The 23,804-nt window shown below is 43.0% G+C and overlaps 1 protein-coding gene across 1 annotated transcript in view; it reads right to left on the bottom strand.

The window, feature by feature from the left end:
- LOC124545726 (alpha-1A adrenergic receptor-like) overlaps positions 1–8,489 on the bottom strand; it is a 165,225-nt gene extending 156,736 nt beyond the window's left edge. The window contains exon 1 of the mRNA XM_047124704.1: positions 8,207–8,489. Coding sequence (XP_046980660.1) covers positions 8,207–8,489 — 283 coding nt within the window. The remainder of the gene's footprint in view (positions 1–8,206) is intronic.
- Positions 8,490–23,804: the final 15,315 nt, after the last annotated feature.

Genomic DNA, 23,804 nt, shown 5'->3' with positions numbered 1-23,804 from the left:
GTGACGTAGAGAACAGATTTTTGGAGGTAAATTTTGTAGCTAGCTCAGCCTTGAGCTGTTAAAGAGTAGCCGTCCTGAATCCGAAATTTAATTCTTGTCATACGATTGCAATTGGTCCTTCCTCAAATATTTTGATTTCGAACGAATGAGTATAGTTAATTTCATATTTTTCGCAGATTACGAGAGGTGGTCTGGTGGTTTAGCGGGTAGAGTGCTGGATTACGGACCTGAAAACCCTGTGTGGGAGGGGGCATTTTGCCCCGTTCCGGTCCTTCCAGGAGGCCAATGGTCCACTCAGCCTGCTATCAAACTGAGTGCTAGGGATGTCGCCCGGGGATCAAAGGCGGCCGGGGCGATGGGCTCGCCACCCTCCCCCTCCTAGCGCCGTGGCGAACGAAACGCGCACTCTACATGCTGTCACGCCAGAAGCATGTTTCATGGATTCATAGGTTATTAGTTATTTCTATAGCTGAAGTGACAAACGTTGAAACAATTAGGACTTATGAAGTGCAGTTACTTAATAGGCTGCGGAGAAGAACTATGTTCCAGTCGTTAACAGCTTCAGAAACATTTAGAGCAGCTACGTCACCACATGAATGTTTAACGAAGTAACCGGTAATATGTAAAAGTAAGTTTTCAGCGCGATGTTGATTACGAACATCTGAGGTGACAGCTGAATCTACCAATTAAACACGCGATTCCGTACTGACAATTGTATATAACAATTTTGTGTAGGACAAGAGCTACAGCACGAAGTTTGATAGTATCCATATCAAAATGTAACTGTACCTTTTTGCTTAAATAAAGGCACTTAATTTTTTTTATTTATGACGCACTGCCGAACCAATTCACTTTTCATTGTAGCGATCCAAGATCCCCTAATTATCTGCTACACCGGGGAATGAGACATTATCTATAGAAAACACGAGCGAAAGTTCTCGCATACGGCCAACAGACTATTTTGTTATATTTTAGAGATGTACAGCCCTGAACGCACCCTAATCCGTAGGAAAACTTTCGAGATGTTGGTGGTCTACGGAAGATTTTTCTTGACGATCTTTCAACTGCTTAGCGTGTAACCTGCGGACAATGGGAGCTGCACCCTCCAACAGAGGCTTGAGATGTGAGGATTGATCAACTCTTCAGTTTTTCTTTCACCTGTTATTTTTTTTGTATCTATTACGTGTAATTTCTTTTTTTTTTATCTAGTTTGTCGATCCCATCCGTTTCCCAGGACATAGAATAATTACATTATACGTGTCACTATCTTATTTACATTCCACATCTCGTATTTGCTTTCATAATTTATTAACAATCTTTTAGTTAATATCTACCTTGCTTAGGTTTCTTTTTTCCACATAACGGAAAAATGTACCTTGTGAAGATGCTTTACGTAAAGAAAACGCACTTCAGTACTTCCCACCGAGTGAGGTGGCGCAGTGGTTAGCACACTGGACTCGCATTCAGGAGGACGACGGTTCAATCCCGCGTCCGGCCATCCTGATTTAGGTTTTCCGTGATTTCCCTAAATCGCTCCAGGCACATGCCGGGATGGTTCCTTTGAAAGGGCACGGCCGACTTCCTTCCCCGTCCTTCCCTAATCTGACGAGACCGATGACCTCGCTGTCTGGTCTTCCCCAAACAACCCAAACCCAACCCAAACTTCCTGAAACGATTGATAACAAATTTTAAAGGTAGTTCAAGAGAAGAATTGTCTCTGTTCCTCGGTGGGAGACTTAATATTTGAAAAAAAAGAATAGTCTGTCGAGAAACGCTAGTATTAGACGTCGTTACCTGTTTCAGGTTTCATTCCCAGAAGCGGTGAACGGCTCCCTACAATCTGACGTTAATCCATTTATTCTAACTTCCTTCTCTCCTCCCAACATTTCTCTGCTAGGTTTTTTTGTGGTATCTACGCAGTGGTCGCTGCAATAACCCCACCCTGAATGGTAGAATATCTGTTCAAGAGCATAATTTACGTGGAACGGCTGAATGTTGCATGCTATCCTTGCCTAAGTGGGAGTGTTATTTTAGGTAAATGAGATTTAAGCTTGGATACTTTCAACGACTGTGCAAAACAATCAAATAGCTGTGTTAACGAACATCGAAATGAAGATGTAGAATGCAGTTAATTTAAGCTTCTATTAGCATAACTTTCAAACTATGGCGGTGCATTCTTAAGAAACATAATCAACGATTATAAATGTTTCTTACGTTATCTCAAAGAAATTTATTTGGTATTCTATTTCTTTTCCAAGTGTCAAAGAAGACCAAATAAATTTTCTTAACATAATAAAAATAAAGGAAAATGTCATTCTTTCAACAAACAGAAAACCAGAATCCATAGACACAATACACGATCCACTTAGCATCGTCCCCATAAACAGAAGCTATATAGTTACACTAAATCACATCATATACAGAACTTTGTGACGGGCAAAACCTCTTGTTCGCTCTTATGTGGTTGGCCGAGCGAGGTGGTGCAGTGGTTAGCACACTGGACTCGAATTCGGGAGGCCGATGGTTTAAACCCGCGTCCGGCCATCCTGGTTTAGGTTTTCCGTGATTTCCCCACATCGCTTGAGGCAAATGCCGGGGCGGTTCCTTTCAAAGGGCACGGCCGACTTCCTTCCCCAACCTTCCCTAATCCAATGGGATTGATGACTTCGCTGTTTGGCCTCTCTCCCCACATCAACCAAACAACCAACAACATGCAACAGAGGATGACAAGAGTGAAGGATGTTTCCTCAGTAGTAGGCCTACGCGCTGCCAGCTAGGAAGACGCAAAGCACTGTGGGTGCAGTGCCAGGACCGGAAAAAGTCACAGGAATGTTGCGAGGCAGAGAGGAATCTACTGCCCTTTTGTGCCCGAACACACGCAATTTCTCTCTCTCTCTATCTCTCCCCCTCTCTCTCCCTCTCTCTCTCCCTCTCTCACGTTCAAGCTACACGCCCGCCCACACACACACACACACGCACACACACAAACACACACACAAATAAAAGAAGGCACTCTTAGACACACATTTCTCACCGTACCCACATGGTCATTAAGTTTCGCGTATCCCTTTCCCTTGCCGTATAATAGCAAGAAATTATTAAGGCACTAAAACACTCACACAAATATTCCAGCAAACGAAAACAGTGCTAACCGCAACCACCTCATAGGGAATGGAACAAGTACATTACGTACCTTCCACACAACCGCTACAGACACCAAGAGCTTCAAATTAACACACCAGTAAAAGCAGGTGCTCAATATGTCATCCCTCATTATAATGGAAATAGTGACGTATGAATAAAACTATAAATTCAAGAAATAATGTTTCGTCCCACATCCATGACTTGTGTAGTTTTCCAACATGTTACGAATATAGGAAATCGCTACTACTCTCTTCTTTTAAATGGAGGAAAAACTAAACCTGCTTTCCCTGTGCATTCCAGTAGAGCGTGTTTTTTCTCTGCTCCTGAACCGGGTAATGTGGCTTTTGGACAGTATTTGGTCTGACAACATGTTACATTTTAAGCTTAGACTGTGTCCAGTCTGCAGCAATTCATGGTCGCCAGCTCGGGAAGCTTCCCGCCAAATTTTCGCACCGTTCAACTGCTGTCGAGAGACACAAAGACGCGCCTTGTAGTGTTCTCCCTAGTTCAACACAGTCAACTGATGACCGCTACCAATATATTATGGCTTGCGCGTAGCCCTACAAGATTACAACAGAACTGTGAGCTGTATTTGTGGAGACAACTGTGCAGTACGCAACTGCCTTCATGTAATAAATTTGATCCATACCCTAGCAGCCTCACCACAAATGTCACAGCAGCATTATGCGCCAACAAGAGGGGCAGTTGAGCACTTGAAACAGAACCTAGATCAGTGATGTTAGGTTTTCTTCAGCAGAATTTGCCTGACCCCTGATGATCCTTCCAATATACGTCTCAAGCATGCAGTCCCACAAGTCCAGGGGAAAGGAAGCGTAACTGACTAGCAATCAACATGTTCTGAGTTCCAGGTTCGATATCCGCCAACACTGAAATTTTGAATATAAATCATCAGCAATGGCGGCCAAAGACTTCCGGCGTAAGGAACTCTCATTAAAAAAAAAATGGTTCAAATGGCTCTGAGCAATATGGGACTTGCATGGTCTATAGCCAGAGTTAAGCGGTATCCATAGACCGTTTGCTTACCGTACATTCTGCAATTAACACACGGGTGTATTGATGCACGAGGAATCACATCTCACACTGATGTAGAAGGTGAACGTAAGTTCCGAAGTTTAAGGGGGGGGGGGGGGGGGACGTTCATAAAAGACACATACTGTTTAAAAGATGCAGCAAATCCACTGTTTTAAAAACATGGCAATGAAATTTTGTGCCATCTTTACATGAAAATAACGCATGTACTGTTAAGTTCCTCGGACTATTAAAAAGTTTTCTACAATATTTCCTCTTTCTAATCTCTTTGCACATAGTAAACTTATCTGATGAGGTTTTTTGAATATATCGAATGGGAGAATTTTAATATTTTTTAAAATTACAATTCTGCAAGAGTAATACAAAATTCTTGCAAAATATCAAGTACTTTGCCTCATATCTTATCTTACACTCAGAATTTCAAAATTTACTCTTCAGACCACGTTTACTGGATTTGTAAAAATAAATGTACAAAATTTAATGAGTCCAGCCTTCATAGATTCTGCGAAAATAATTTCTAGCAGTTAGTTTATGAGCCCACGCGAATAGTAAACGGTTGTGAAAACACACTTGACCTCTTAGCAACAAATAATCCTGAGTTAATAACGAGCATCAGAAACGATTCAAAAATGGGTGAACACAGGGTTGTCGTAGCGAGACTGCATATTGTAATCCCCAAATCCTCCAAAATTAAGCGAAAAATATACCTATTCAAAAAAAACAGATAAAAATTCACTTGACGCCTTCCCGAGAGACAATCTCCACTCATTCCAAATTAATAATCTAATAATCTAAATGTAGACTAGATGTGGCTTAAATTCAAAGAAATAGTATCGGCAGCAATTGAGAGATTTGTACCGAATAAATTAACAAACGACGGAGCTGATCCTCCTTGGTACACAAAACGGGTTAGAACACTGCTGCAGAAACAACGAAACAAACATGCCAAATTTAAACAGACGCAAATTTCCCAAGATTGGCGACCTTTTACAGAAGCTCGAAATTTAGTATGGACTTCAATGCAATATGCTTATTACAGTTTCCACAACGAAACTTTGTCTCGAAACCTGGCAGAAAATCGAAACAGATTCTGGTCGTATGTGAAGTATGTTAGCGGCAAAAAACAATCAATGCCTTCTCTGCGCGATAGCAATGGAGATACTATCGAAGACAGTGCTGCCAAAGCAATGTTACTGAACACAGCCTTCCAAAAATGCCTTCAAAAAAGAAGACGAAGTAAATATTGCAGAATTCGGATCGAGAACAGCTGCCAACATGAGTAACGTAGAAGTAAATATCCTCGGAGTAGTGAAGCAACTTAAATCACTTAACAAAAGCAAGTCTTCTGGTCCAGACTCTGTACCAATCAGGTTCCTTTCGGAGTATGCTGATGCATTACCTCCATACTCAGCAATCATATACAACCACTCGCTCGACGAAAGATCCGTATTCAAAGACTGGAAAGTTTCTCAGGTCACATCAATATTCAAGAAAGGTACTAGGATTAATCCAGTAAATTACAGGCCCATATCGTTAACGTCGATATGCAGTAGGATTTTGGAACTATATTGTGTTCGAACATTATGAATTACCTCGAAGAAAACGATCTATTGAGATACAGTCAACATGGTTTTAGAAAACATAGTTCCTGTGAAACACAACTAGCTCTTTATTCATATGAAGTGTTGAGTGCTATTGACAAGGGATTTCAGATCAATTCCATACTTCTGGATTCCCGGAAGGCTATTGACACTGTACCACACAAGCGGCTCGTAGTGAAATTGCTTGCTTATGGAATATCGTCTCAGTTATGTGACTGGATTTGTGATTTCCTGTCAGAGGGGTCACATTTCGTAGTAATTGACGGATAGTCATCGAGTAAAACAGAAGTGATTTTTGGCGTTCCACAAGGTAGTGTTATAGGCCCTTTGTTGTTCCTTATCTACATAAACGATTCGGTTGTATGCAGATGACGCTGTAGTTTATCGACTATAAAGTCATCAGAAGATGAAAACAAATTGCAGAACGAGTTAGAAAAGATATCTGAATGGTGTGAAAATTGGAAGTTGACCCTAAATAACGGAAAGTGTGAGGTCATCCACATGGGTGCTAAAAGGAACTAGTTAAACTTTGGTTACACGATAAATCAGTCAAATCTAAAGGCCGTAAATTCAACTAAATACATAAGAATTACAATTACGAACAACTTAAATTGGAAGAAACACACAGAAAAAATGTTGTGGTGAAGGGTAACCAAAGACTGTGTTTTATTGGCAGGACACTTAGAAAATGTAACAGACCTACTAAGGAGACTGCCCACACTACGCTTGTCCGTCCTCTTTTAGAATACTGCTGAGCGGTGTGGGATCCTTACCAGATAGGACTGACGGAGTACATCGAAAAAGTTCAAAGAAAGGCAGCACGTTTTGTATTATCGCGAGATATAGGATAGAGTGTCACAAAAATGATACAGGATTTGGGGTGGACATCATTAAAAGAAAGGCGTTTTTCGTTGCAAAGGAATCTTGTCACGAAATTCCAATCACCAACTTTCTCCTCCGAATGCGAAAATATTTTGTTGTCACCGACCTACATAGGGAGGAGCAATCACCATGATAAAATTAGGGAAATCAGAGCTCGTAAGAAAGATATAGGTGTTCATTCTTTCGGCGTGCTATACGAGATTGGAATAAAAGAGAATTGTGAACTAGGTTCGATGAATCCTCTGCCAGGCATTTAAATGTGATTTGCAGAGTATCCATGCAGATGTAGATGTAGGTACATAAATTTTGAAGAATCGTAATTGTCAGGAAATGCAATCTAACTATTTTCCAATGTCACCTCTTTCGAAGGCCCCAGTATTCTGCTTCCTTCCAGGGCTTCTCTTCTGGTTTCTTGTTTCCTGCCTTCTTTCCATAACCACCTCTTCAACCGATTTCTCATCTGGAGAGTGGTGCTGTAAATGTATTTTTCTCAAGATGTCTTGAGTGAATTTTCCAACGTTAAAGCCCATTCTCTACAATACCTTCATCCTCCCTACGTCCCTATCATTAAACACAAGAGCTGCATCATAAGTTGCAACTCTGCTAACTGTAGCAGATGGAAACGAAAATTTGGTTTCAGGGCATAAACAAAGCACTTCGTTTGTTACTGTTTCTAAATACAGAACAGAGTCAGAGATGATCTTACAACCAAAGAGAATATGCTGCGGCCTTCGAGATTTATTTCTTCTAAGTTAGTCAGGGAATTATTGTTCACCGCGATATTATTGAAGGTTTCTTGCCAGCCAGTGTGGCCGAGTGGTTCTAGGCGCTTCAGTCTGGAACCGCGTGAACGCTACGGTCGCAGGTTCGAATCCTGCCTATGGCATGGATGTGTGTGACGTCCTTAGGTTAGTTAGGTTTATGTAGTTCTAAGTTCTAGGGGACTGATGACCTCAAATGTTAAGTCCCATAGTGCTCAGAGCCATTTGAACCGTTTGAAGTGTTGCTTCGAAAATTGGACGTGTAGAGAAGGTCGCGTCAAACATTCTTTCGGACTCTTCGGATGTGATTTCATCGTTGAAAATGGAAACTTGTTGTCCATGTGTACTACTAAAATAAATAAATAAAATAAACAGAAAATTGACATTTTCGGTCAGTTCGATGAACGTCTCCCCTTAATCATTTAACGCCCGTTATGTGTTGAAGACTGGAGATTGATGGTGTAACACATTCCATTTCCATCAGTGTATCGTGACACGATTTTACAGCACCTGGCGAAATCGTACGTGTCCGGTTCAAATGGTTCAAATGGCTCTGAACACTATGGGACCTAACTGCTGTGGTCATCAGTCCCCAGAACTTGGAACTACTTAAACCTAACTAGCCTAAGGACATCACACACATCCATGCCCGAGGCAGGATTCGAACCTGCTACCGTAGCGGTCGCGCAGCTCCAGACTGTAGCGCCTAGAACCGCTCGGCCACTTCGGCCGGCGTGCGTGTCCGGTACTCGAGCGCTAGATACTCACCGATGGGCAGGATGAGGAAGAAGGGGAACCAGCAGAGCAGGAAGCCGCCCACGACGATGCCGAGCGTCTTGGCGGCCTTCTTCTGTCGCCGGAACTTGGCGGCACGTCCGTACAGCGTGAGGCGGCGGCCAGCCTCCTGCCACGACTCGCCGCCCTCCTGCAACACGGAGTCATCGACGGTAGACGAGGCACTGCTCTGCACCCCATACAAGGTGCCAACTACCCACACTACTGTTACCTTTAAGGAGATAGGGAATGACTCTGATACTCTCTCCATGTCCATCTTTTTAGTGGTGATTGCGGGACTCAGCTGTTCGATAGAGGATGTCAAATTAAATCCTATTCAGCCGTCAATTTTCAACATTTCATTGGGTAACCAGTTTCAGCGTTTTACTACGCCATCTTAGTCGGCAGGTGATGGTTGAAGTGGTCACCGCAGCAGATATCTACTAATAACAGTGTTGCTGGCCCCTGTTTTGATCACAAGCGAGGTAAAAAATGTCGTGTGACTAGGGCCTCCTGTCGGGTAGACCGTTCGCTGGGTGCAAATCTTTCGATTTGACGCCACTTCGACGATCAGCGCGTCTATGGAGATGAAATGATGATGATTAGGACAACCCAGCACCCAGTCCCTGAGCGGAGAAAATCTCCAACCCAGCCGGGAATCGAACCCGGGACCTTAGGATTGACCTTCCATTTCGTTCGTTATTGATCGTTGTGTTTGGTCGTTGCTGACGTCGTAAGACATCCTGTTCAAGTTCGGTGGTTGATCCTTCCACTCAGTTTTTTATTACAGAGGCCAACCGGCTCTCTGACCGAACACGCTGAGCTACCGTGCCGGCATACATTCGGTCACGCTGACCATTCAGTTACCGGGGGCGGACACAAGCAAGGTAGATTATATTATAAAACTAAAAACCTGCCTCCATTGCGAAAAAAGCACCTAGTGTTAAGTGTTAACCTTGGTTTCGGCGTAGATACCTACACCTTCTTCAGAACAACAATAAAACCCACAAGTGCCTAAGAAGACCTTTGTCAATGATTAAAAGAACACCACAGCTATACATTTATAAACGAAAAAGAGAAGGAAAACACAAACAGTACATATGTACAAAGTCAAAACCACTACCTAAATTAATGGTGTACGCTCCACCTCATACCGGCCTATGTTCGATGGGCCATGTCCCGCCATAAACTGCAGCTACAAACGGTCGCTAACTTACTAGACTTAAATCTCTCCAGGCAAATGCCGGGATGGTTCCTTTGAAAGGGCACGGCCGACTTCTTCCCCCGTCCTTCCCTAATCCGATGAGACCGATGACCTCGCTGTTTGGTCTCTTCCCCGAAACAATCCAACCCCAACTTACTAGCCTGACCCGCTATCTCGCCGGGTCAGGCTAGTAAGTGAGCGACCGTTTGTAGCTGCAGTTGATGGCGGGACATGGCCCATCGAACATAGGCCGGTGTGAGGTGGAGGGTACACTATTAAGTTAAGTAGTGGTTTTGACTTCGTACATATGTACTGTTTGTGTTTTCCTTTTCTTTTTCGTTTATAAATGTATAGCTATGGTGTTCTTTTAATCATTGACAAAGGTCTTCTTAGGCACTTGTGGGTTTTATTGTTGTTCTGAAGAAGGTGTAGCTATCTACTCCGAAACCTGTGTTAACACTTAACACTAGGTGCTTTTTTCGCAATCGAGGCGGGTTTTTAGTTTTTTAATATATTAACCAACGATTGCTGACACGCTGCGATGTTGAAGGTTCTTAAGGTAGATTATACCTACAAGTCGGTAAAGGGCATGAAGATGGCTTAGTAAAACCCTGAAACTGGTTGCTCAATAAAATAATGTTGAAAATTGACGGCTCAAAGGCGTTTAATTTTACATCCTGACTGATACAGTCGAGGAAATTCACACGTTTCTTTTGGCAACGATGTCGAAGTTCGTCATCCTTGCACGTGAATCACGGAGTGAATGGCATGATATGTAAAACAAATCGAAAGCTAACTGCAATGACGGAAATAGAACGCAACACGAAAAAATAAATAATGTAGAGTAATGAAATTTCGGGAATATATTTTTCTAGGTAACATTTAAGTGATTAACATTGCCAAAACCCATATAAGTGTAAGAGCGAGATATGCCACTGAAAAATTGAAATGCCGGTACATTACCACCCGGCGTAACCGCCAGAATGTTGAATGCAAGCATGCAGCCGTGCATGCATTGTATTGTACAGGTGCCGGATGTCAGTTTGTGGAATGGAGTTCCATCCTGTTGCACTTGGTCTGTCACTACAGGGACGGTTAATGCTGATTGTGGATGAAGCTGGAGTTGTCGTCCAGTAACGTCCCATATGTACTCAACTGGAGGCTCTGGTGATCGAGCTGGCAAAGCCAACATGTCGACACTCCGCAGAGCATGTTGGGGGACGTTACCCTGTTGGAAAGCACCCTCTGGAATGCTGTTCATGAATGGCAACACAAAAGATCGAATCACCGGACTGACATACAAATTAGCAGTCGAGAGAGCTTCTGCTGTCATACGAAATCGCATCCCAAACTATAACACCAGCTATAGCTCCAGTGTGGCTGGTTGCAGGCCCTCCAATGGCCTCTTTCTAAGTAACATGCGGTCATCACTGGGACCAAGGCACTACCAGCTTCCATCAAAAAACCCTGCCCTCCAATGAGCTCCCACTTGGCTCAACTGGAGTCCCAAAGGACAATAATTTGAGGTCAGTGGAATGCATGCTACAGGGCGTCAGGCTCGGACCTGCGTTTCAGGTAACCGATTTGTAACACTTCATTGCGTCACTATGATGCCAACTGCTGCTCAAGTTGATGCTACAGATGCAGCACGATACGCCAGGTCCATACGCCAATACGATGGTCTTCCCTCTCCGTCATGTCACGTGGCCGACTGGGGCCCGGTCTTCTTACAACTGTACCTTCTTGCGACCACCATTGCTAAAATCATGTACAGTGGCTATAACTCCACCACGTCTTTCTGCAGTATCTGAGAAGGAACATCCAGCTTCTCATAGCCCTATTACACGACCTCGTTAAATCTCAGTGACATATTGATAATGGCGTGTTTGTTGAATTAAAGGCATTCTTGACTAACATCAACTTACCACCTCTAATCTCAAAAGTAACTAACGCTTTCGAGCCTTACAGCGTGTATTTAGAAGAAACCTGATTTTCATTCTCGTAGTGATGCTACCAGCGCCACTGTTATGCGACGGGCGCCAAACGTGAATAGACGTCAACTTTCAGATGTGGAGACACGCTTACCAACCTTTTTTCATACCTCACAACTCCTTACTGGCGCGATTTTTTTTTCGTCAGTGTACATTAGTGTTCAGCCCAATTTCTTTCTGTGTTGATGATCTTGCTGGCGGCCTTCCCGAACAGACTGGGTTGTCGGTAGGAATGGCATTAGGGTATATCTCTGCAGCACCGGAAGCGATTTGAGCTAGACACGTACAGTACGCGACTAACTAGAATTTTAACACTCCATCCCTCGGGATGTGATGCCGACCGACCGCCGTGCCATTTTCTATCAGTGGCGTCATTTGTGATTTGAGACTTTCTCGGCGTATTCCATTCGTGAAATCTTCTCGGGTGATCAGCCGAGTAAAGGCGTCGTCTTCTCGCTTGAAGATGATGGGTACGAAACCCTTCGAAACGTTGCGAGAAGACGACGCCTTTACTCGGCTGATCACCCGAGAAGATTTCACGAGTGGCGTCATTTTGATACAGTATGGAATCCATGAAGGCAGCTCACAGTTCTCCCAGACATTAGCACTTTTGCAGAGATTGGAGCTGGGAAATTTCGGCTATCTTGTCCCTCACCTCCCCCCCACCCCACCCCCCCGCATCAATGAAAAATTCTTGACAGTACCTGGAATTGGATCCGAAATGTCTGTATGACAGCTTTGCTACCGTGTCTGCCTTGGGAAAAAAATACTTTTCTGCATAGGGTGCTCCATCAGATTCTGTTTATGCTTGCTGAACTAGTCACATATTTTAAGAAGCAGATTCTGGTGCGAACTCCTGCAATGATACGGCAGAGCTCGTTTTTTACTACGCTCACAGTTACCACGGCTATATGGGATTTATATTTGGTTCGCTGCTGTCTTTCTGTTTCACCGATGATGCCTTCAGGAGCCAAGAACCATTTCGAAAGACAATGCAAAGCCATGTAATATTATAACTGTTCAACATTATCACTGTTATTACAATCTTCAGGAAGGTCGCCTAGGAAGACACTTCCTGCGTAGAAACGGGTGAAAAAGTGGAGATTGACTTGTACGTATTTTCCCTGTTACCGTATGCAGTGACCTTGACATTTCCCTTTTCGACTACGACACAGTTAGTGTCGGCACCAACACACTGCGGCCTGGTTGCTAAATGGTGAAAGCGCCGTGACTTGCTCATTCTGCTAAATGTAGCTGTGGTAGGGAGCCTCTATTATCACATGGCGTCGAACACGCAGGTAAACAATACTCAGAAATTTATGAAGCGATCACGTTTCGTATCCTGAATGTAAAGCCTTCAACGGCTAATAATTCTGACACTCTGGTTGTTCCTAACGACACCTACACAATAATTCGACGGTGTTGGTCACCTGAGGAGAAATAAGGTATGTCTGTGGCATTCTGACGGCCTGATGGCCGATATTCCATTTGCTGTAATACCGTCCAGTTGCACATATCAGTGTATTAGTCAAAAATGGCTCTGAGCACTATGGGACTTAACATCTTAGGTCATCAGTCCCCTAGAACTTAGAACTACTTAAACCTAACCAACCTAAGGACATCACACACATCCATGCCCGAGGCAGGATTCGAACCTGCGACCGTAGCAGTCCCGCGGTTCCGGACTGCAGCGCCGAGAACCGCACGGTCACCGCGGCCGGCTCAGTGTATTAGTCCTCATAACTAATAACCACTTGTGTAACAACGATATCGTAGTTTAAAGATGGCTAAGAGAACCAAATATATTCTAGACATATAAATCCTCCCATACCACGGCTATGTTACAGCAACCTTCATGATATACTTTCAGAAAAAAAAAAAAAAAAAAAAAAAACTCTATGTTGCAAATGACAGCAGGAGCTTTATTTATACCTTTCGCCTTCTCGAGGCATGTTCAGAAGTTCTGCATGGGAAGAAATAAATAGAAATTGCGGGTGCATTGGGTATCCCAGTGCAAAAAAAAATCGACTTTGTTTGAGGAACTGGAGATTGTGGAACAGTCTTATACAGCTAAATATCAACTAATTACTAAGAATCAGACGCTCTAGGAATATATATATATATATATATATATATATATATATATATATATATATATATATAAATTATTTGGTGGCTGTAATCTCTGTCTTCCTCTACAGTTTTTAGCCGCTCAGCTCCATCTAATAACATGGAAGTTATTTCCGGTGCCTCAGCGGATCTTCTACCATCCTGTCCCTTCTTCTTGTCAGTGTTGTCCACATATTTATTTCCTCGCCGATTCTGTGGAGAAGGTCCTCACTCCTTACCTAAAGCCCATTCAGTTTTCAACATTCTTCTGTAGCTCCACATCTCACATGCTTCAATTTTCCTCTGTTCCGGTTTTCCCACAGTCCGCGTTTTACTATTATAGAATGTTGTTCTCCAAACTCTCAGAAGTTTCTTCCTCAAATTAAGATCTATGTTTAATATAGTAGACTTCTCTTGGCCAGTAATGCCCTTTTTGCCAATACTAGTCTGCTTTTGATGTCTTCCTTGCTCTTCCGTCAAGGGTTATTTTGCTGCCTAGCTAGCAGAATCCTAACCATCTATTTCGTGATGACCAATCCTGATTTTAAGTTTCCCGTTGTTGTCATTTCTGCTATTTGTCATTACATCGTCTTTCTTCGTTTTACTCTCAGTGTATTTTCTACTGTCATTAGGCTCTTCAATCCATAGCAGATCCTGTAATTCTTCTTCACTTTCACTGAGGATAGCAATGTCATTAGGCAATCTTATCTTTGACATCCTTTCACCTTGAATTTTAATTCAATTCTTGAATCTTCATTTTATTTCTGTCTTGCTTCTTTGATGTATAGATTGAACAGTAAGGGCGAAAGACTACATTCCTGTCTTAAACCCTTTTTAATCTGAGCACATCGTTTTTGGTCTTGCACTCTTATTGTTCCATCTCGGCTCTTGTGCACATTGTATGTTACCCGTCTGTTTTTATCAGAATTTCGAACACTTGCGCCATTTCACATTATTGAATGCGTTTTCCATCATCAGCCGCAATTGCAGAATTGCCTCTCTGGTGCCTTTATCGTTCCTGAAGCCAAACAGATCGTCATCTAACACATCCTCAATTTTTTTCGTTCTTCTGTATATTATTCTTGTCAGCAACATGGATGCAAGAGCTGTTAAGCTGATAGCGCGATAATTCTCACACTTGTCAGTTTTTCCAATCTTCGTGATTGTCTGGCTGATGTTTTTCCGAAAGTCGGATGGTGCATCGCCAGACTCACATAGTCTACAGATCAACGGGAATAGCCGTTCTGTTGCCACTTTCCCCAGTGCTATCAGAAATTTTGATAGAATGATCTCTATCCGTTCTGCCTTATTTGATTTTAAGTCTTCCAAAGTTCTTTTAAATTCCGATTGTAATACCGAGTCCCCTATCTCTTCTATACCGATCGCTGTTTCTTCTTCTATCGTGTCATGAGAGAAGTCTCCCCCTCATAGAGGCTTTCAAGGGGCTGTTCCCACGTAACAGCTCTCTCCTCTGTATTTAAAAATATAATTATTATTTATTGTATTTCCAAACATGTAATCGCCGCCTTCCGGAACTCCAGTCCGCTGCGTTGGCAGCTTCCTACTTGCCATTCTTACTTAGCGTCTGCAAATGTTGTTATGTATTCACGACTACTACAATTAGTGTTGCAAAATATATGTTTCAACGTTATATGTGTGGCCCTATCTTAGCACTGTTGCATGCCTTCGCCGAAGTTAAGAAACATCGTCTTTTATGTGGTTCCACTACGAATTTGCCTTTTCGTTGCTAGTTTTTGCCAACATAAAACAAATATTTTGTTTTTCAGTTTTGCATTCTAGGTACATACCAAAATCTTAGCTATTTGTGATTAATGAACAACACGGAGTTCCCAACCCTAAGTCCCCCTTCATTCCGATTTTTTATATAGTGTTTTTTTTGCATTTATTTAACCTTCTCAAACTAGACAGGACCATAAGCCTATTTCTCCTTATTTTTTTCCCATTCAGAAATACTACAGATGGTCAAAAGGGCCAAACACGTAACTAAAGCTTCTGCTGTAATGTGCAACATAGACTGTTTTTCTTACTGAAAAGGATTCCTTACAGTTTTTTGCCTGAATATTGCAATACTGACTCTACGACTTATTTTAGAAGAAAGATTAAGGAAAGGCAAACCTACGTTTCTAGCATTTGTAGACTTAGAGAAAGCTTTTGACAATGTTGACTGGAATACTCTCTTTCAAATTCTAAAGGTGGCAGGGGTAAAATATAGGGAGCGAAAGGCTATTTACAATTTGTACAGAAAGCAGATGGCAGTTGTAAGAGTCGTGGGACATGAAAGGGAAGCAGTGGTTGGGAAGGGACTGAGACAGAGTTGTAGCCTCTCCCCGATGCTATGGAATCTGTATATTGAGCAAGCAGTAAAGGAAACAAAAGAAGAGTTCGGAGTAGGTATTAAAATCCATGGAGAAGAAATAAAAACTTTGAGGGTCGCCGATGACATCGTAATTCTGTCAGAGACAGCAAAGGACTTGGAAGAGCAGTTGAACGGAATGGACAGTGTCTTGAAAGGAGGGTATAAGATGAACATCAACAAAAGCAAAACGAGGATAATGGAATGTAGTCGAATTAAGTCGGGTGATGCTGAGGGAATTAGATTAGGAAATGAGACACTTAAAGTAGTAAAGGAGTTTTGCTATTTGGAAAGCAAAATAACTGATCATGGTAAAAGTAGAGAGAATATCAATTGTAGACGCAATGGCAAGGAAAGCATTTCTGAAGAAGAGAAATTTGTTAACATTGATTATAGATTTAAGTGTCAGGAAGTCGTTTCTGAAAGTATCTGTATGGAGTGTAGCCATGTATGGAAGTGAAATATGGACGATAAATAGTTTGGACAAGAAGAGAATAGAAGCTTTCGAAATGTGGTGCTACAGAAGAATGCTGAAGATTAGATCGGTAGATCACAAAACTAATCAGGAGGTATTGAATAGAATTGGGGAGAAGAGGAATTTGTGGCAGAACTCGACAAGAAGAAGGGACCGGGTAGTAGAACATGTTCTGAGGCATCAAGGGATCACAAATGTAGCATTGGAGGGCAGCGTAGAGGGAAAAAATCGTAGAGGGGGACCAAGAGATGAATAAACTAAGTAGATTGAGAATGATGTAGGTTGCAGTAAGTACTGGGAGATGAAGAAGCTTGCACAGGATAGAGTAGCATGGAGAGCTGCATCAAACCAGTCTCAGGACTGAAGACCACAACAACAGCAACAACATTGCGATCTTGCGTTGTTGCGAAATTAGAGAGGAGCGAAGGTAGACTGCTAATTCCTACACAGATGATGACCAGATTTGGCCAATAACGTGGCAGTTATGGCAGAACCGGTAGACTGAATGGTAAGCTACAGATGACGAATGTGGATGTCCAAGCAAAAGTAGCCGAGGGTGGGAGAAGGGGTGGTGGATCCGTTTCATTGGTTGACTCCACAGAGATTGTGGATGACGGTGGCCGCTAGTCAGTGATGACCCGCAGTAGATTAGTAATTATTTGGGGATAATGATTCCTGCTAATCTGGTTCTAGGAATTTGGCATGCTGCTCTGGCATTCGTGGATTCACTTGCATAGAATTCCGCAAGGTGTCCCTGAAGAATTTGTTTTTCTTAACCCTGATGTTTGCGAGTGTTTAGGATTAGAAACGCCCAGTAAGCCATCTTCAGCGATGATAGTGCAGACGACAAACGAATGTAGTATGGTCGTTTAAGTGTTTTCGTCGTTTTCCCTTTGGATTTAATGTATACATTTTTTTTTAATTTTCTGCTTTCTTGACGATTAATTTCACTAACTATTAAAACAGTTAAACTATAAATCATGAAGTAAATGTTAAAATTTCTTGTATACTACTTTCTGTAGCAATGTGAAAATACGACCCGCGTTGGATTCCACGTAGGAGTTGCCGAAAATTTAAGTAGTAATAAAGAAATACGATGAGCTGAAACATTATGACCACCTGCTTAACAGCTTCTTTGTCCGTCTTCGGAACGAAATACATCGCTGATTCTCCGCATCAGGGATCCGAAAGTCTGTTGGTAGGTTTGTGGAGGTACGTGGCATTAGATGGCTACGCACAGGTCATGTAATTCACGTACACAACGGGCCGCTGATTTCTGTACGTGGTGATGGCGCGCTATAGCGAACCAGATGGATTCTGTAGGATTTACATAAGGTGAATTCGGTCGCCGAGACATCAACGTGAGGTTCTCAAACGACTGTAGCACGCTTCTGGCTCCGAGGCACTAATAACTGTACTGCTGAAAGATGACGCCGTCGGGGAAGACATCAAGCATGAAGGGATGCAGGCGGTTCGCAGCTCTCAACGTGTCTTCGTTTACCATCACAAGTCCCATGCAAGCGCAGGAGCATGTCTCCGATAGCATAATACCAGCCCGCGTCCTGGCGCGCTGCACATTTCGAGCCGCCGTTCACCTCGACAACGGCCTTTCTGGAGACGAACGGCGACCTAGTGTAGCAACAATGTTATTCACACGAAAAGCTGACACGTTTCCATTGATCGGCGGTCGAATCCCGATAGTTTCGTGCTCACTGCACTCGTAATTGATAATATTTTGGGTCAACATGTGAACACGTAGGGGTGGTCTGCGGCGGAGCTCAATGTTCGACAATGTACGGTGAACGGTGTGCTACGGAAGACTTGTGCTTCCACCAGTGCTGTGCTCTTTCGGCAGCGGTATCAGAGATCACCATCTGTCCTACTTTACAGATCAGACAAGCCTCTGAACCACACGTTTTGTGAAGACTCTTGGACGTCCAACCATTTAGTGCCTAGTGGTAGTCACGGACTGCGACACCACCAGGTGTATTCCAACGTCACGTTGGGCAGTGCTCATAATACTATTTCGGCCCATCAGTATAAATACACTGTTACGACCGTATAGTAATTCTAGTAAAACATAACGTTGTGATCCTGTTGCTGGAGAGAGCAAGGTAAGGAGTGTGGAAAACGGAATCGGTAACAAGTTACTTCTCTCGAGAAACTGGATAACGAATAAAGGCTTAACGCTTTCGTTAATTAGGCTTATTACTTTCACTCCATTAGACAGTACAGTGAGATTCAGAATTTGATTCAGGACAAACAATTAAAGTCTGCCAAAGGATTTTAAAAATTTCTGATGATGAGTCTTTCTGAATTCCAGTTGCTGAAAAGTACATAGTCCATTTACACATGTTATGCACTCACTAAAGTAAATGTATTGATTAATTTATCCATGATAGTTGTGGCTGAGCCGCGAAGTTGTGGATTAGAATGCATTATGTGAAAAACAAGAGCTATAGAAGAAGAGGCAGTTGCGTAGCTCAGAGTATTGATGAAGACATGTATTACGCCAAATGTCGAGTTGTAGTAGGTGAAAATTCAAACACGTCTTGGCATGAATAAAGCTTCACTATCTGATCAAACGTATCCGGACATTACTATGTAGTGCATAATTAACGAATGGATGGCACGAGAAGTGGACCCGTCAGTATAAAAGGAGGTGGAGGGTGTTTTTAGCAGAGAAGCAGTAAGAGCAGAGTGAATCGATCAGTAGAACTCAATGACTTCTAACGTGGACTAGTCATTGGATATCGCTTGAGTAACAGTAGCATCATGGATGTTTCATCACTTTCCAAGCTGCTTAAGTCGACTAATGATGGTGTAACTGTGAAATGGAAACACGAAGAACAACCGCAGTCAAGCCACCATGAGGAGACCACATACTGTATACTGAGGAAAAGAGGCCATAGAGCATAGCGGAGGGCGGTAGTAAAAAATCGCAACAAACGAACGGAGGGAAACACTAGTGAATTCCAAAGTGCTACCACCAGTACAGCTAGCACAGTAGCTGTGCGTATGGAAACAGTGAGCGAACACCTCCTCATAACCCACATTTTCCCGCAGTCAGCGCTAAGCGACGGGCGGCCGCTGTGGCCGAGAGGGGCTGGGCGCATCAGTCCGGAACCGCGCGCCTGCTACGGTCGCAGGTTCGAATTCTGCCTGGGGCATGGATGAGTGCGATGTCTTTAGGTTAGTTAGGTATAAATAGTTTCTGGGCCTAGGGGACTGATGACCTCAGGTGTTAAGTGCCATAGTGCTTAGAGCCATTTGAATTTGCTAAGCGACGATTACGGCGGTGTAAACAACGGCACCACTGGACAGTGGACGTCTGGAAACGAGTGACTTGGACTAATGAGTCACTTTGTACCTTGTGGCAATCCAATGACAGTGTATGGGTTTAGCGAATGCCTGAGAAACCTGTACTGCCAAAAGTGAAGAACGATGGAGGACATATTACAGTATAGGCCTCCTTTTTGTCGTTAGGGTGTGATCCCCTTATTACGCTTAAGAAAACGCTAAATGCAGAGGTGTATGGATACATTTTAGAGCATTTTGTTCTGAGGAAAGTAGACGAACATTTCGTAGATGACGACTGAATCAGCCATTCCCACATAGATAGACACTTCATTGAAAGAGTCCCCAGAAATGTTCAAGCCGTCTTACAGGCGACGGATGAGACACTCCATATTAATGTCCACTAACAAGTGTCTGGATACTTTTCATCAGGAAGTGCATATGAAAACTGTTTGTTTGCTGCAATTCTTCAGAGAAAGATAAACCTGTAGTTTCAAATGACTAATACATTTAAAGGTTCTTCTAGATCACCTTTAGAACGTTTCACCGTAACAATTGGGAACAGCTGAAGAACGAACCCCGACACCGCGCAGGAGACGCTTCAGGTTTCGCAGCAGTGAATACAATAATTATGTGCACGATTTTTTTACATCTTTGCTGTTTATACTTTCATAATTAGTAGAGCAGAATCGTGGAATATTTCAGAACTACTGCAATTGCGAAAGATTTATAGTGACACCCAAGTAATTGAAATTGGGTTTACCCTCATGTAATTCATTTAATAATCTGCCTTGATTAGAAATCTGAGGAAAAATGTGCTTCTACGATGGAAATTAGCTCTTTGCCTTAGTCCCGAGCTTCTTTATTATTCAATTATTGATCCGCTTTGCGCGCTAATTATGTTTACGCCAAAACCACGATTAAATGCAATGAGATTTCCAGCAGTAGATGTCTTTTATTTATTTATTTCACTAGCAGCTATAACACAATGAGGTGAAAAGAGTCATTGTATACCTACTAATATGTTGGCGGACCTCCTCTTGTCTGGAGTAGTACAGCAGCTTGACGTGGCATGGACTCAACGACTCATTGGAAGTCCCCTGCAGGATTACTGAGCCATGCTGCCTCAACAGCAGTCCATAATAGCGAAAATTTTGTGGTTCAGGATCTAGACCTCACGATTGTGTCCCATAAATGTTCGATGGGATTCATGTCGGGCGATCTGGATCGCCTAACCATTCGCTCGAATTGTCCACAATGTTCTCCAAATCAGTCAAGAACAAGGCGCATTGTCATCCACAGCAATATCATTTTTGTTTGGGAACACGAGGTCCATAAATGGCTGCAGATGGCATCCAAGTAGCCAAACTTAACCATTTCCAGTCAATGATCGGCTTAGTTGGACCATTCAATGTAAACACAGCCCAGACCACTATGGAGCTACCACAAGCTCGCACAGTGCCTTGTTGACAACCTGGGTCTTGTATCTGCGCCCCACTCGAACCCTACCATCAGCTCTTACCAACTGAAATTGGGACTCATCTGACCAGGCCACGTTATTTCAGTCGTCTAGGGCCGCACCAATATGGCCACGAGCGTAAGAGAGGCGCTGCAAGCGATGTCGTGCTGCTAGCAAAAGCACTCCGTCGGTCGTCTGCTGCCGTAGCCCATTAACGACAAATATCACCGCACTGTCCTAATGAACGTGTTCGTCGTACGTCCCACGTTGGTTCCTTCGGTTATTTCACCCAGCGTTGCTTTTCTCTTAGGGTTGACAACTCTACGCAAACGTCGCTGTAGTCGGTCGTTAAGTGAAGGCCTTCGGCCACTGTGTTGTCCGTGGTGTGACGTAATGCATGAAATCAGATTTTCTCGGCACATATTGACGCTGTGGATCTCGGAATACTGAACTGCGTAATGATTCCCGAAATGGAATGTGCCATGCGTCTAGCTAACAATATCATTCCGCGTTCAAAATCTGTTAATTCGGCCATAATCATGTCGGAAATCATTTCACATGAATCACCAGGGTCCACATGACAGCTCCGCCAATGCACTGCCCTTCTGTACCTACCGCCATCTGTACATGTCCATATCGCTATCACATGATTTTTGTCACTTCAGTGTGTAGGCGAGGCACTAAGTAGTGACCACAGACGTGTTTATGATATTAAGCATGCTTTATGTAAGGGCTCCTGTTACTTATCGATGCAAGCAGTCACTGAAGAATCTTTGCAAATGATGTACACTCAAATCCTAAATTTGAGGACAGCAGCTGTCAGGTACCTCATAGATACTACGCCAGTGACTGCTAGTTTAAAGAACAGAAGACTGTGGAGACAAGTTGAAACATGTTTGATGCGTAAAATCAAAATTATAAACAGTAGTGAATTCCAAAGTCAGATCTCTAACACTATATTTTTCTCGTGCGTACCCTTCACAAATCTCACATTACCAGACTGAATTTCGCAAGGTAGGGGCTGATGGTGGTTTACCTAAGACATGCATATTAAAAGCTTAGCCAGTATCATCTTCTGTTGGTACATTCTTGGCATGTTATCTGTGAACTAAGTGAAATGAAATATGTCCAGTTGGTGATATTTAATAGCATCGAGCAGCCAAATTTCCGTTTATTTGTAGCGCAATGTGAATGAAACCGTAATGGAGTTGATCGTTAATGAGCTTTGGGAAATTTTATTAACAGTGCATAGAACTGAACCCTCTTGTAAAACGTATCGTGGAGTATCATATAAAGTCATTACGTTGCATTACAGTAGTACTGCCTGAACCTTGCTACGGCTGGGGTGGGTGAGGGAGGGGTGGGGGGATGAGCCGGCCGCGGTGGTTTAGCGTTTCTAGGCGCTCAGTCCGGAACCGCGGGACAGCTACGGTCGCAGGTTCGAATCCTGCCTCGGGCATGGTTGTGTGTGATGTCCTTAGGTTAGTTAGGTTTAATTAGTTCTAAGTTCTAGGCGACTGATGACCTCAGAAGTTAAGTCGCATAGCGCTCAGAGCCATTTGAACCATTTGGTGGGGGGATGAGGTTGGGGGGGGGGGGGGGAAGAGGGATTAGCTTTCCTGCTAATTATGAAATAACAAGGTAAAGTCCTGTCAAGTGCAATGTTATGCTTTGTGTTGGTTAACGTGACTTGCTAATTAGTAATGACATATTTTAATAGCAATCGTGTCGAAACCTAGCGCATCGTATAACAAAAATGTAAAAATACGCGTAAGATACACCTCGCTTTATGAAACATAATTTACGATTTGCGAGCGCTCAAAAAGGTAGTTAAACGTCGCATGGATAATTCAGACTGCGAAGCTTAGACGAGGCCTGTGAACAAAACTTTAAAGAGGATTAGTATCATTTGTAAAATAATAATAGAAACGTTTTATAATCCACTGTTATTGTTTTCCAAGACTCACGCAACAATGTTCGTGTATTTGAGGTCTCATATTTTATTACTTCATTCCTTCTTATCAAACATTTAATCAGTCTTACTTAACATCAGTTATGTCAGCTCCGGGAGGGGACTGCCACGGGGGAGGTTACCATGAGAAAAAGATTGAATAATCTACGAAAGGATAACGTTCTACGAGTCGGGGCGTGGAATGTCAGAAGCTTGAACGTGGTAGGGAAACTAGAAAATCTGAAAAGGGAAATGCGAAGGCTCAATCTAGATATAGTAGGGGTCAGTGAAGTGAAGTGGAAGGAAGACAAGGATTTCTGGTCAGATGAGTATCGGGTAATATGAACAGCAGCAGAAAATGGTATAACAGGTGTAGGATTCGTTATGAACAGGAAGGTAGGGCAGAGGGTGTTTTACTGTGAACAGTTCAGTGACCGGGTTGTTCTAATCAGAATCGACAGCAGACCAACACCGACAACGATAGTTCAGGTATACATGCCGACGTCGCAAGCTGAAGATGAACAGATAGAGAAAGTGTATGAGGATATTGAAAGGGTAATGCAGTATGTAAAGGGGGACGAAAATCTAATAGTCATGGGCGACTGGAACGCACTTGTAGGGGAAGGAGTAGAAGAAAAGGTTACAGGAGAATATGGGCTTGGGACAAGGAATGAAAGAGGGGAGAGACTAATTGAGTTCTGTAACAAGTTTCAGCTAGTAATAGCGAATACC

The sequence above is a fragment of the Schistocerca americana genome, chromosome 1 (genome assembly GCF_021461395.2).
Source record: "Schistocerca americana isolate TAMUIC-IGC-003095 chromosome 1, iqSchAmer2.1, whole genome shotgun sequence".
NCBI lineage: Eukaryota > Metazoa > Arthropoda > Insecta > Orthoptera > Acrididae > Schistocerca > Schistocerca americana.
Note: the sequence above shows the minus strand (reverse complement) of the source record. Positions and strands in the feature narration are given on the sequence as shown.